This window comes from Anomaloglossus baeobatrachus, chromosome 2 (assembly GCF_048569485.1).
Source record: "Anomaloglossus baeobatrachus isolate aAnoBae1 chromosome 2, aAnoBae1.hap1, whole genome shotgun sequence".
NCBI classification, from domain to species: Eukaryota; Metazoa; Chordata; class Amphibia; order Anura; family Aromobatidae; genus Anomaloglossus; species Anomaloglossus baeobatrachus.
In genome coordinates, this window is record NC_134354.1 from 748,306,230 (window position 1) to 748,318,585 (window position 12,356).

A 12,356-nucleotide genomic window follows, 5' to 3' on the forward strand; every position below is an offset into this window, starting at 1 on the left:
CCTTTTCTTCTAGCTCCTATTGGGAGACCCAGACGATTGGGTGTATAGTACTGCCTCCGGAGGCCACACAAAGCATTACACTAAAAAGTGTAAAGGCCCCTCCCCTTCTGGCTATACACCCCCAGTGGGATCACTGGCTCACCAGTTTTAGTGCAAAAGCAAGGAGGAAAGCCAATAACTGGTTTAAACAAATTCACTCCGAAGTAACATCGGAGAACTGAAAACCATTCAACATGAACAACATGTGTACCCGAAAAACAACCAAAAATCCCGAAGGACAACAGGGCGGGTGCTGGGTCTCCCAATAGGAGCTAGAAGAAAAGGAATTTACGGTAAGTAACAAAATTCCCTTCTTCTTCGGCGCTCCATTGGGAGACCCAGACGATTGGGACGTCCAAAAGCTGTCCCTGGGTGGGTAAAGAAATACCTCATGTTAGAGCTGTAAAACAGCCCTTCCCTACAAGGAGGCAACCGCCGCCTGCAGGACTCTTCTACCTAAGCTGGCATCCGCCTAAGCGTAGGTATGCACCTGACAATGCTTGGTGAAAGTGTGCAGACTCGACCAGGTAGCTGCCTGGCACACCTGCTGAGCCGTAGCCTGGTGCCGTAATGCCTAGGGCGCACCCACGGCTCTGGTAAAATGGGCTTTCAGCCCTGATGGAACCGGAAGCCCAGCAGAACAGTAGGCTTCAAGAATTGGTTCCTTGATCCATCGAGCCAGGGTGGATTTGGAAGCCTGCGACTCTTTACGCTGATTAGCGACAAGCACAGAGAGTGCATCCGAGCGGCGCAGAGGCGCCGTGCGGGAAATGTAGATTCTGAGTGCTCTCACCAGATCCAACAAATGCAAATCCATTTCATATCGATGAAATGGATGAGGCAAAAGGAAGGTAAGGAGATATCCTGATTGAGATGAAAGGGGGATACCACCTTAGGGAGAACTCCGGAATCGGGCGCAGCACTGCCTTGCCTTGGTGAAACACCAGGAAGGAAGCTTTTGGATGACAGCGCTGCTAGCTCGGACACTCTCCTAAGAGACGTGACCGCTACCAGAAAGGCCTCTTTCTGGGAAAGTCGAGAGAGTGAAACATCTCTCAGAGGCTCGAAGGGCGGCTTCTGGAGAGCAATTAGTACCCTGTTCAGATCCCATGGGTCCAACGGCCGTTTGTACAGAGGGACAATGTGACAAACCTCCTGCAGGAACGTGTGTACCTGAGGAAGTGGTGCTAGGCGCTTCTGAAGAATACAGATAGCGCTGAGACTTGTCCTTTGAGGGAGCCGAGTGACAACCTTTTTCCAAACCAGATTGCAGGAAGGAAGGAAAAGTAGGGAATGCAAATGGGCAGGGAGACACTCCCTGAGCAGAGCATTAAGAGAAGAATATCCTCCACATCCTGTGGTAAATCTTGGCAGACGTCGGTTTTCTAGTCTGTCTCATGGTGGCAATGACGTCCTGAGATAATCCTGAAGACGCTAGGATTCAGGACTCAAAGGCCATACCGTCAGGTTCAGGGCCGTAGAATTCAGATGGAAAAAACGGCCCTTGGGACAGTAAGTCTGGCCGGGCTGGTAGTGCCCACGGTTGGCAGACCGTGAGATGCCACAGATCCGGGGACTACGACCTCCTCGGCCAGTCTGTGGCGATGAGGATGGCGCGGCGGCAAACGGACCTGATGTTGCGTAGCCCTCTGGGCAGCAGTGTCAGAGGGGGAAACACATAGGTAGCTGGAACTGCGACCAAACCTGAACTAAGGCGTCTGCCGCCAGAGCTCTTTGATCGTGATACCGCGCCATGAAAATCGGAACCTTGTTGTTGTGCCGAGACGCTATTAGGTCGACGTTCAGCATCCCCCAGCGTTGACAGATTTCCTGAAAAACCGTCCGGGTGAAGATACCCTTCCCCTGCGTCCATACCCTGGCAACTGAGGAAGTCTGCTTCCCAGTTTTCTGCGCCCGGGATGTGAACTGCGGATATGGTGGATGCTCTGTCTTCCACCCCCATCAGACTCCGCCGGACTTCCTGGGAGGCTTGCCGACTGCGTGTTCCGCCTTGGTGGTAGATGTATGCCACCGCTGTGGAGTTGTCCGACTGAATTCGGATGTGTGTGCTTTCCAGCCACGGCTGGAAGGCTTGCAGGGCAAGATACACTGCCCAGATTTCCAGCACATTGATTTGAAGGATGGACTCCTCTGAAGAGAGTCCTTGACCGTCTGAGAAGGGGGACGTTCCTTCTAGGGACGTCGACTTCCCATCCCATTGGCAAAGAATGCCACATTGGAGTGGACGCAGATGAAACTGCGCGAAAGTGACTGCCTCTGCATGAGTCGTGTTAAGGGGTGTGACTGGCCGTGAAGGAGAGACTGCACCCCCGTCTGTAGTGAACGTGTCCAGCGGAAGCTTCACTAACGCTGAGGGAGCGTGACACTCCATGCCCAGATATGTCAGCGATTGGGTCGGTGTCAGATTTAACATTGAGAAGTTGATGATCCACCCGAAACTCTGGAGAGTCTCCAGCGCTACGCTCAGGCTGTGTTGGCATGCCTCTTGAGAGGGTGCCTTGACCAGTCGACCGTCCAAGGAAGGATCACCGAGTGACCCTGAGAGTGCAGGACTGCTCCCACTGCTGCCCTGAACTTGGTGAAAACCCGTAGGGCTGTCGCCAGACCGAAGGGCAGGGTTACGAACTGAAGATGCTCGTCTTCAATAACGAAACGTAGCAAACGTTGGTGCTCTGGAGCAATCGGCACGTGGAGATAAGCATCCTGTGTCTATTGATGCTAGGAAATCTCCTTGAGACATTGAGGCAATGATGGAGCGGAGGGATGCCATCCGGAACCGCCTGGCCTTCACGTGCTTGTTGAGCAGTTTTAGGTCCCCCACAATCAGATTGGAGGAAAAACCGTGTCTTGTTCCTGAAGAGGAACAGGAATTACCACTCCTTCTGCCTGCAGAAGAGCATCGGCTCGGTGGGTAGGTGGGGAAGTTCTGAAGAATCGAGCCGGAGGCCGAGAACAGAACTCTATCCTGTACACGTGAGACACAATGTCTCTCACCCACCGGTCTGTGACCTGTGGCAGCTAAATGTCGCCAAGGCGAGAGAGTCTGCCACCAACCGCGGATGCGGAGAGAGAGAGCTTAAAGTCATGAGGAGACCGCCTTGGAAGCGGTTCCTCTGGCTGCCTTCCTTGGGCGTGATTGAGCCCGCCTGGAATCTGAGCCCCTCTGAGCCTTTTGAGCCCTTTTGGACTAGGACAATTTGGACCTGCCCGAGCCTGGGAAGGACCGAAACCTCGACTGTCTCTCTCGGACAGCATTAATAGGGTAAGTCGCAATGCAGACATTGCGAGGATAAGGACGCTACCTGCGGCACAGATGTACCTGTGCTCAAGACCAGCTGCGCAAGACCAGCTGACATAGCTTAGAGTGCCCATACGGCTGCGAATGCCGGAGCAACCGACACGCCGATAGCTTCATAGACAGATTTCAACCAGAGGTCCATCTGTCTGTCAATGGCATCTTTAAGTGAAGTCCCATCTCCACTGCAACTATGGATCTAGCCGCAAGCCTGGAGATTGGAGAATCCACCTTTGGACCCTGGGTCCAGCGCCTGACCACGTCAGGGGGAAAGGGATAACATGTATCCTTAATACATTTGGAGAAACGCTTATCTGGTAAGCGTGGTGATTCTGCACTGCTTCTCTGAAGTCAGCGTGGCCAGAAAAGTACTCAATGTACGCTTGAGATACTGAAATGGGATTTCTCCTGCTGGGAAGCTGACTCCTCCACTGAAGGAGCTGGGGGAGAGATATCCAACATGCCATTGTTGGACGCTATAAGATCAGTCACCATGGCGTCACCATCCGGTGTATCCGGATTGAGAGCGGTGTCAGGATCAAAGTCCTGATCAGCTACGTCTGCCTCATCATACAGAGAGTCCTCTGCTGTGACCCTGACTAGTGATGAGGCCGAGTGCCGCTCCCAGCGAGCTCGCTTAGGCTGTCTGGGACTGTCGTCCGTGTCAGAGCCTTCACCCTGGAATGCCTGGGACCCCCCCGGAGCACTGATTTTGTTCCAAATGAGGGTGGCCAGGGAGCAATGATCAAGATTGCCCATGGCCTGTCTGGACTGCAAGTCACTATCCCATGACAATCTATCAGCCGAAACTGCAACACCGTCCCTGTCCATGGACAGGGTTCACAGGTGGTTCCTTTGGCCACCTCTAGTAGAGACCCCGGCTGACCAAGTGCTACAGGGGAGCATTGCCCACAACGGGGGTCAGTGGAACCTGCCGGTGGAACAGTATCACATGCAGTAAAAGCAGCATAGAAAGCCTGTGTTGCTTTTTTGCTGCTGTAGTCTAGCCATCTAGGAGCATATAGCCGAGAATAGCGACCGTACAGTGCAATGTATAGCATACAAGCATAAAGTACAAATGAGCACTTCAGCACATGCAATATGAGCAGCTTAGAAAGCCTGTGCCTTAGCACCTTTGCTTTTTTGCTGCTGTAGTCTAGCCATCTAGGAGCATATAGCCAAGAATAGCGACCGTACAGTGCAATGTATAGCATACAAGCATAAAGTACAAATGAGCACTTCAGCACATGCAATATGAGCAGCTTAGAAAGCCTGTGCCTTGGCACCCTTGCTTTTTTGCTGCTGTAGACTAGCCATCTAGGAGAATATAGCCAAGAATAGCGACCGTACAGTGCAATGTATAGCATACAAGCATAAGTACAAATGAACACTTCAGCACATGCAATACAAGCAGCCTAGAAAAACTGTGCCTTAGCACCTTTGCTTTTTTTGCTGCTGTAGTCTAGCCATTCTAGGAGAATATAGCCAAGAATAGCGACCGTACAGTGCAATGTATAGCATACAAGCATAAGTACAAATGAACACTTCAGCACATGCAATACAAGCAGCATAGAAAGCCTGTGCTTTAGCACCCTTGCTTTTTTTTTTTTTTGCTGCTGTTGTCTCGCCATCTAAGAGGGCATATAGCCAAAAATAGCGACCTACAGTGCAGTGTAAGCATAAAATACAAATGGACACAACGGTATTTAGTGGGGTCAGCACTTCAGGTGCTGCTTACCGCCCGCCTATAGGCGGGTGTGTGGTCGCCAGAGTCCTGTGACTGGCTGCCAGCTCGGACTGCAGGAATGGCTGCCGGCGTCCTTCTCCAGCTCGTGTGACGAGGGGCGGGCCGTGGGCGTGCCCCAGGCAAGAGCGGGAAACCGGCGTCCCACTGTGTCCAGTGAAGGGGGCTGGAGAATGCAAAGCAGACTCCAGCCCTCGGCGCTGACTTTCTGTACAGCGTCCCGCCTCTCCCCTGACTGGCAGGGCTGGGGGCGGGAACGAAACGAAAACTAGGCCGCAAAGCCGGGGACTCGAGTAATAAGCGCGGCCGTCCTATGTGCACGGCCATCGCGGAGTCCCCGGCGCACCACAAGTCCCAGCCGCGCCACAGTGTAAAAACACCTAGCAGCGGCCCGGCGCGGCAGTTCCCAATACATAAATTCACACAGCAAAGCTGCCGTGAATAATAGCACGAGCGCTCCGCGCTGTTGTCCCCGGCGCACTAGCACTCCCAGCAATGCTGGTGTGTGTGTGCGCGATGTGTACGGGGACACAGAGTACCTTCATGTAGCAGGGCCCTGTCCCTGACGATACTCAGCTCCATATCCAGCAGGTTCTCTGGGTCTGTGGATGGAGCCCGGTCTCAGTGCCTGGAGACCTGTAAGATCCCACTTCACCCAGAGCCCTGAGGGGGGATGGGGAAGGAAAACAGCATGTGGGCTCCAGCCTCCGTACCCGCAATGGGTACCTCAACCTTAACAAACACCCGACAAAAGTGGGGTGAGAAGGGAGCATGCTGGGGGCCCCATATGGGCCCACTTTTCTTCCATCCGACATAGTCAGCAGCTGCTGCTGACTAAAAACAGTGGAGCTATGCGTGGATGTCTGACCTCCTTCGCACAAAGCAGAAAAACTGGTGAGCCAGTGATCCCACTGGGGGTGTATAGCCAGAAGGGGAGGGGCCTTTACACTTTTTAGTGTAATGCTTTGTGTGGCCTCCGGAGGCAGTACTATACACCCAATCGTCTGGGTCTCCCAATGGAGCGCCGAAGAAATCACGTTTTTGCCCACTCAGCCCCGATTTCTCACCAACACGTTCCTTACCACACAGCGAACCTAAATGTGATTTGTGGCAGGCCAATCCAGGCACCATTCTGTCTGTACACTCAGGCACCGAGCTATTGTGGCAGCCTGGGAATGTGTATAAAAAAATGACAAATGGGTATTTCTGAGCCCGACCAGTTATTTTGATGTTATAGGAACAGCTATGGAGTAGAGATGAGCGATGTTCGAATCGAACGGTTCGCCAATTTCAAATTCGAGTGATTTTGGGCGGTGTTCGAGTCATTCGACGAACTTGCTTCACGTTCGACCGTTCGAGTTACCGTTCGATAACGATTCGATCACCAAAAGCGTAGCTAGTTACTAGCTGGCTTCTCACTGTAACACTGTCAGTCACTACCACTAATGATATCAAAATTCAGTGTATAGTGTGCGGGGGGGGACGGGGTTTAGATCAGTGCTGCTGCTGAGTGCTGAAAGAATGGCGATCGACTTTTTTTTTCCTAACCGCGTGTACAGTGGGGCGGGCCAGGCTGTCAGCCAATCACAGACACACACACAGCAAAGTGGAATTTTGCAAGACAAGCAAGGGCATGTGTCATTGGCTGTGCATGTCACATGTCCTTGCCCTATAAGACCCGGCCATTTTCCCCATCGCCGCCATTATCTCACTGCTGCGGGTGTGTGACAGTCACCGCTCCCGCTGCTGCTGCTGTGGGCGCTATACACTTATGCAGTGCAATCTACACATCGGTTTAGGGATTAGGGACTACTTGTAATTTCAGCCCTTTTCAGGGCTAGATAAGAGCAGTTCATAGCCATTTTTGCTAGGCAGGTCTGTGCCAGCGCTGTGCTGGGGTTTAAAACAGCGTCTGACTATATCAGCTCAGGCAATTCTTTGGGACATAGTATTATTGTCTGGGATAGTAAGTGACGTTCCTCTGCTGACAACACAGCTACACCACCTCTGCATTCTATACCACCTCTCCATTTCTGCTACGCAGTTTTAAGTGCAACAAACAGTGTCCAATTTGTCCACAAACAAAATGAGTGGCAAAAGGCCAGATGCTGGTGGAAAGGGGAACAGGCGTGTTGGAAAGGGGAAAAAAAGTTTGTGTCCGTGGGGTAGGTGGTAAAGCAACAGTAACATCTGCTGAAGAAAGGCCATCTTCCAGCAAAAGTAAGGTGTCTACTACTTTCCGTGGACAATCTGATATGATCCATTTGTTACGGAAACGATCATTTCTACCAAAGGTAGATGAGGCACAAAAACAGCAGATGCTTGAATGGATCTCAAATGCTCCATCAAGTGGCCTCTCCTCCACCTCTACTTCAACATCCCAAAGACTCCAGTCCTCTGAGTTGTCACCCCAATCGCACTTACTTTCTAATAGCTCTTAAGACTCCACCCACCCTGCAGAGTATGGGGTAACAGAGATGGGGGAGTCTGCAGAGCTGTTCAGTCACACTATAGCCTGGGAATCAGAGGTCTGCTCCAAAGCTACAGTGAGTCCAGAGAAGGAATTGATCTGCACTGATGCCCAGAAGCTTTGTGAGTCAGATTCAAGCCCAGATGAAGGTTCTGAGCATAATATAGACCCTCATTCCCAAACTGTAACTCCTCTTGGTGGAGACAATGCTGAACATGCTGATGACGAGGAGACTCAGATACCTGATTGGAATGACAACTTATCTATTCGGTCAGGGCAGGAAGAGGTTGGCTCTGCGGAAGAGGGGAGTGCAAACACACAGGGTGCTGATGAGGTTGTAGATCCCACTTACTGTCAACCCACAGACACACACTCCATGAGGTCAGCAGAGGCGGTGGAGGAGGATGTGACTGATGACGAGGTTAGCTTGCGCCTTCCTGGACACAGACGGAGTACTGGAAGCACGTCAACAACTGCATCCTCAGCCACAACTCTGCCTCTGAGCACAAGTCGGGGTGGCTCTGCAGGTCGCATGGGCTTTAAGCCTTGCCTAGCCTGGTACTTTTTTGACATCGCAAAGGATCTCCCAAATCATGTCATCTGTAAGATTTGTCGTCAAATCTCTAAGTAGAAGCCAAAACCTCACTAGTTTGATTACTTCGTCCATGAACCGTCACATGAATATGAAGCATAAGTCGCAGTGGGAAGCTCACTGTGCTACAATGCGGCCTAGCAGAGCGGGCCAACCACCGTCTTCCCCTTCAAGTGCATCCGCGCGCTCTTCATCCTCTATGCCTGTGGGGACAGCAGTCACACATGCTTTTCGACGCAGACCTTCCACCTCTTTAACCGCAACAGGCAGTGTGATTGGCAGGTCGTCAGTTGTTTTGGAAGTGGAAACAGCTGCTGGTGTAGAGCTCTCTCAGACATTGAGAGCACTTTGGATAAAGGCAACATTATGTCTCCGCCTGCACTTTCCTCACAGACCAGCAGTTTTCCAGGGACAACCTACTCAACGCAGTCTCAGCACAGCAGCCAGCCATCGGTCCCTCAGATGTGGACAAGTAAAAGATCATTTCGTCCTAGCCATGCTAAAGCTAAGAGGTTGACTTTCACCATCTGCAAGCTGTTGGCTACAGAAATGCTACCTTTCCGCCTGGTGGACACAGAGGATTTTCGAGACCTTATGTCCATTGCAGTGCCCCAGTAGCAGAAAGGTGTGCCTGCGCTACACCAGCATGTCGCACACAACATCACCGCTTCCTTGAGAAACTCTGTGTGACAGGGAGGATTTCACCATAGATACTTGGACCAGTCAGCATGGACAGGGGCGTTACATGTCGCTAACTGGGCACTGGGTAACTATGGTGAGAGATGGAGAACGGTCTGCTGTACAAGTCTTGCCGTCCCCACGAGTTGTGCACCAATCCTCTGGATGTCGCACTGCCCTGAAGAAGATACGAAACGCGTCGGTGTGCGGTGGCGTCCGGTCTGCTGAGGTCTCACCATGAGTAAGTAAACTATGCAATGTTTATATGTCCACATGTGTTCCTTACTGGGAGTTTCTCTCCACATGTGTGAGCTGACTATGCAGTTTCCTCTCATGGTGATTCTTCTGACCTGACTGCCCCTATGTGTGCTCTGGGTTTTTATCTTTTTACCTGGCCTCATATTTAATCCTTTGTAATCCCCTGGATCACTGCTCTGGTGTTATTTTACCTGGATCTTTTGTACCCAATAAAGATTGCTCATATTTTTTGCACCTGATTAAGTTTGAAGTGTTTCCTTGAACATTTCATATGGGGTATCTTTTCCCCCTCCTTGCTCTCTGGTCTGACCAATCCTCTGTATTTAGAAGTTCCTCAACTGCTCCTGCCTCTTCCACCTCGTCTGGGTGCTCCACCTCCGCCCATAGCCTGTCTGGTCAGGCCACCCGCGTTGTAACTGCGCACAAGGAATCCCGCACACCTCCTTACTATGCTGGCAGCAGAGATCAATGGCATCAGGCGGTCTTTAAGTTGAAATGTGAGTCACACTGCTGAGGAGTTGTGGACGGTTAGCTCTGGAGACCGAGTTTCGTCAATGGTTGTCTCCACTCAACCTGCAGCCAGGGAAGGCCGTGTGTGACAATGCTGCAAACCTGGGTGCGGCCTTTCGCCGGGGCAAGGTGACACACGTGCCTTGTATGGCTCACGTGTTGAACCTCGTTGTCCATCAATTTTTAACTCACTATCCCGGCCTAGATCGGCTTCTGCACAGGGCACGGTCACTATGTGCTCACTTCCGCCGTTCACACGCCACAGCTGAACGACTTGCATCGGTCCAGAAGTCTTTCAGCCTGCCGGTTCATCGCCTGAAATACGATGTGCCGACACGCTGGAATTCAATGCTCCACATGTTGCAGCGACTGTGGCAGCACCGCCGAGCCCTGGTGCAATATGTTATGACGTATAGCCTGGGCCAAAGAGATGCAGAGGTGGGGCAGATCACGATGCTGGAGTGGTCTCAGATCAAGGACCTATGCACCCTTCTGCACAGTTTTGACATGGCGACGAAAATGTTTAACGCTGACAATGCCATTATCAGCGTGACAATTCCATTCATTTACATGCTGGAGCACACGCTAAACACTATTCGGAGTCAGGTGGTGGGACAAGAGGAAGGGGAGGAAGTACAGGAGGATTCATATGCAGAAGGGATACCAAGATCTACAAAGGTCCAGACGTTCAGCATCACCAAGGCGGCAGGCATGGGACAGTGGGGGAGAGAGATTAACAAGGGCGCATGGTAGCAGCCAAACTGTTGAGGAAGGTGCAGGAGAACATGAAGAAATGGAGGACGAACTGGCGATGGGTGTGGAAGACTCAGCAGATGAGGGAGACCTTGATCACATTTCTGTTGTGCGATGTTGGGGGGGGGGGGAGAGGGCAGAGGAAGGAGGCATGATTCTCACCTCGCCGCCACCAACACAGCGTGGACTTGGTCCTCCTGGATGCGCAAGACACATGAGCGCCTTCTTGCTGCACTACCTACAAAATGACCCTTGGATTGTCAGAATTAAAAGTAATGCTGACTACTGGGTTGCAACACTCTTAGATCCCCGGTACAACACAAAATTTGGCAAAATAAGTCCTGCCATAGAAAGGGACGCACGTATACAGGAGTATCAGCAGAAGGTGTTACGCAATCTTAGCTCGGCTTTTCCACTAAACACCAGTGCTGCACAGAGTGAATCTCACAGTTCTAACTTGCCGACCATGGGACTGTCAAGTCATCATCAGTCAAACCGTACCAGCAACACCGTATCTGGTGCTGATAACAGCAATTTTATGGAATCTTTCATGAATTTTTTAGACCTTCCTTTGCAAGGCCACAAGAGACAAGAAGTCGGACACATAGTCAACGGCTGGAGAGGATGATACAGGAGTATCTCCAAATGAATATCGATGCCATGACTCTGCAACTTGAGCCTTGCTCATTTTGGGCTTCCAATCTGGAAAAATGGCCTGAGCTCGCCACTTACGCCTTGGATATCTTGTCGTGTCCCGCACCCAGCATTCTCTCGGAACGTGTCTTCAGTGCTGCCTCGTGTGTGCTGACAGATAAGCGCATGCGTCTATCCAGTGACAATGTGGACAGACTAACGTTCATTAAGAGGAGGAAGAAGTCATGGATCCGCAAAGACTTTACTACCCCTGTGTCATCCTGGGGAGAGTAAAGGCTTGTGGATTTTTGATTGTGCTTCATGCAAATCAACATGTTAAGTTTACAACTGTGGGACAATTGATGCCACTTAAGTGGTGTCTGTGGCCCAATTTTTGGAAAAAAGGGAGACTCTACTTGGAATCCCCTTGCTGTGTTTTACATGATTTTAGAAGGGCATGACATGCCTATATTTGTGTCTTCTCCTCTTTTTACTCGTCCAGCTCTTTTGTTCCAGCATGAGTATATGTACTTGTCACTTTTCCATGTGTTTGTGGTGTTTTCTGAGTTGTTTGTCACCTTTTGGACACCTTAGAAGGTGTTTTCTATGTGTTTGTGTTTGCCTGCCATTGTTGTCAATGGGGTTCGAAGGTGTTCAACGAACGTTCGACGAACACACCCGCCTATCGACGAACCGAACCGAACTTGAACACTAGGGGGGTGGCTCATCACTAATGTTGAGGCAACAATTAACCCCATAGAGACCAGTGAGGTGGTGTCTCCACTGCACCATGTACAATCATGGTCGTGTTACCCTTACAGTAGATAAGAAAAGAAACCTTGCATTTTCTTTCATGCATTTATTCTGGTATTGCCTTTATATGCATCTGTCTGCTACTAACCTTCAGTAACAATGGGACAAATATTTGCCTGACCGCCTGGTACAGCGTATTAATAGGAGAATCCAACATGGAGGAAACTAGGACGTTTTCATGAAGGTTGACCTCAGTGATGACTTCTGGTCGGATTTTAAAGAACACAAGAACCTTCTCTTTGCTATCTCCAGGTTCAACCTACAAAGAGAGAAGCAGAAACGCATCAGCACAGTCATAACACCGTATTCTGCACATTGGCTGTAAACCCCCCCCTACAGTGGGCGACCTGTCTACACTGGATCCATCTATTGTCCTGAATGGGCCATCCACCGATGGACAGCAAGTACTGGAAAGTGTCGCTGCCATCAAGAAGTGAAAGCATCGCCGAGCTTTGTAAGTGCAGACTCAATTCATCAAAAAAAAAAAATCAAAGTATTAAATGTGTGTAATGATTAATTAATCAGAGACATCAACTCTGTACAGAACTTT

At 50.8% G+C, this 12,356-nt stretch overlaps 1 protein-coding gene across 3 annotated transcripts in view; it reads right to left on the bottom strand.

The window, feature by feature from the left end:
• DYNC2H1 (dynein cytoplasmic 2 heavy chain 1) overlaps window positions 1-12,356 on the bottom strand; it is an 852,364-nt gene that overhangs the window by 835,828 nt on the left and 4,180 nt on the right. For all 3 annotated transcript variants that reach the window (XM_075337457.1, XM_075337458.1, XM_075337455.1), the window contains exon 2: window positions 11,895-12,065. In XM_075337457.1, the coding sequence (XP_075193572.1) occupies window positions 11,895-12,065 (171 nt within the window). The remainder of the gene's footprint in view (window positions 1-11,894; window positions 12,066-12,356) is intronic.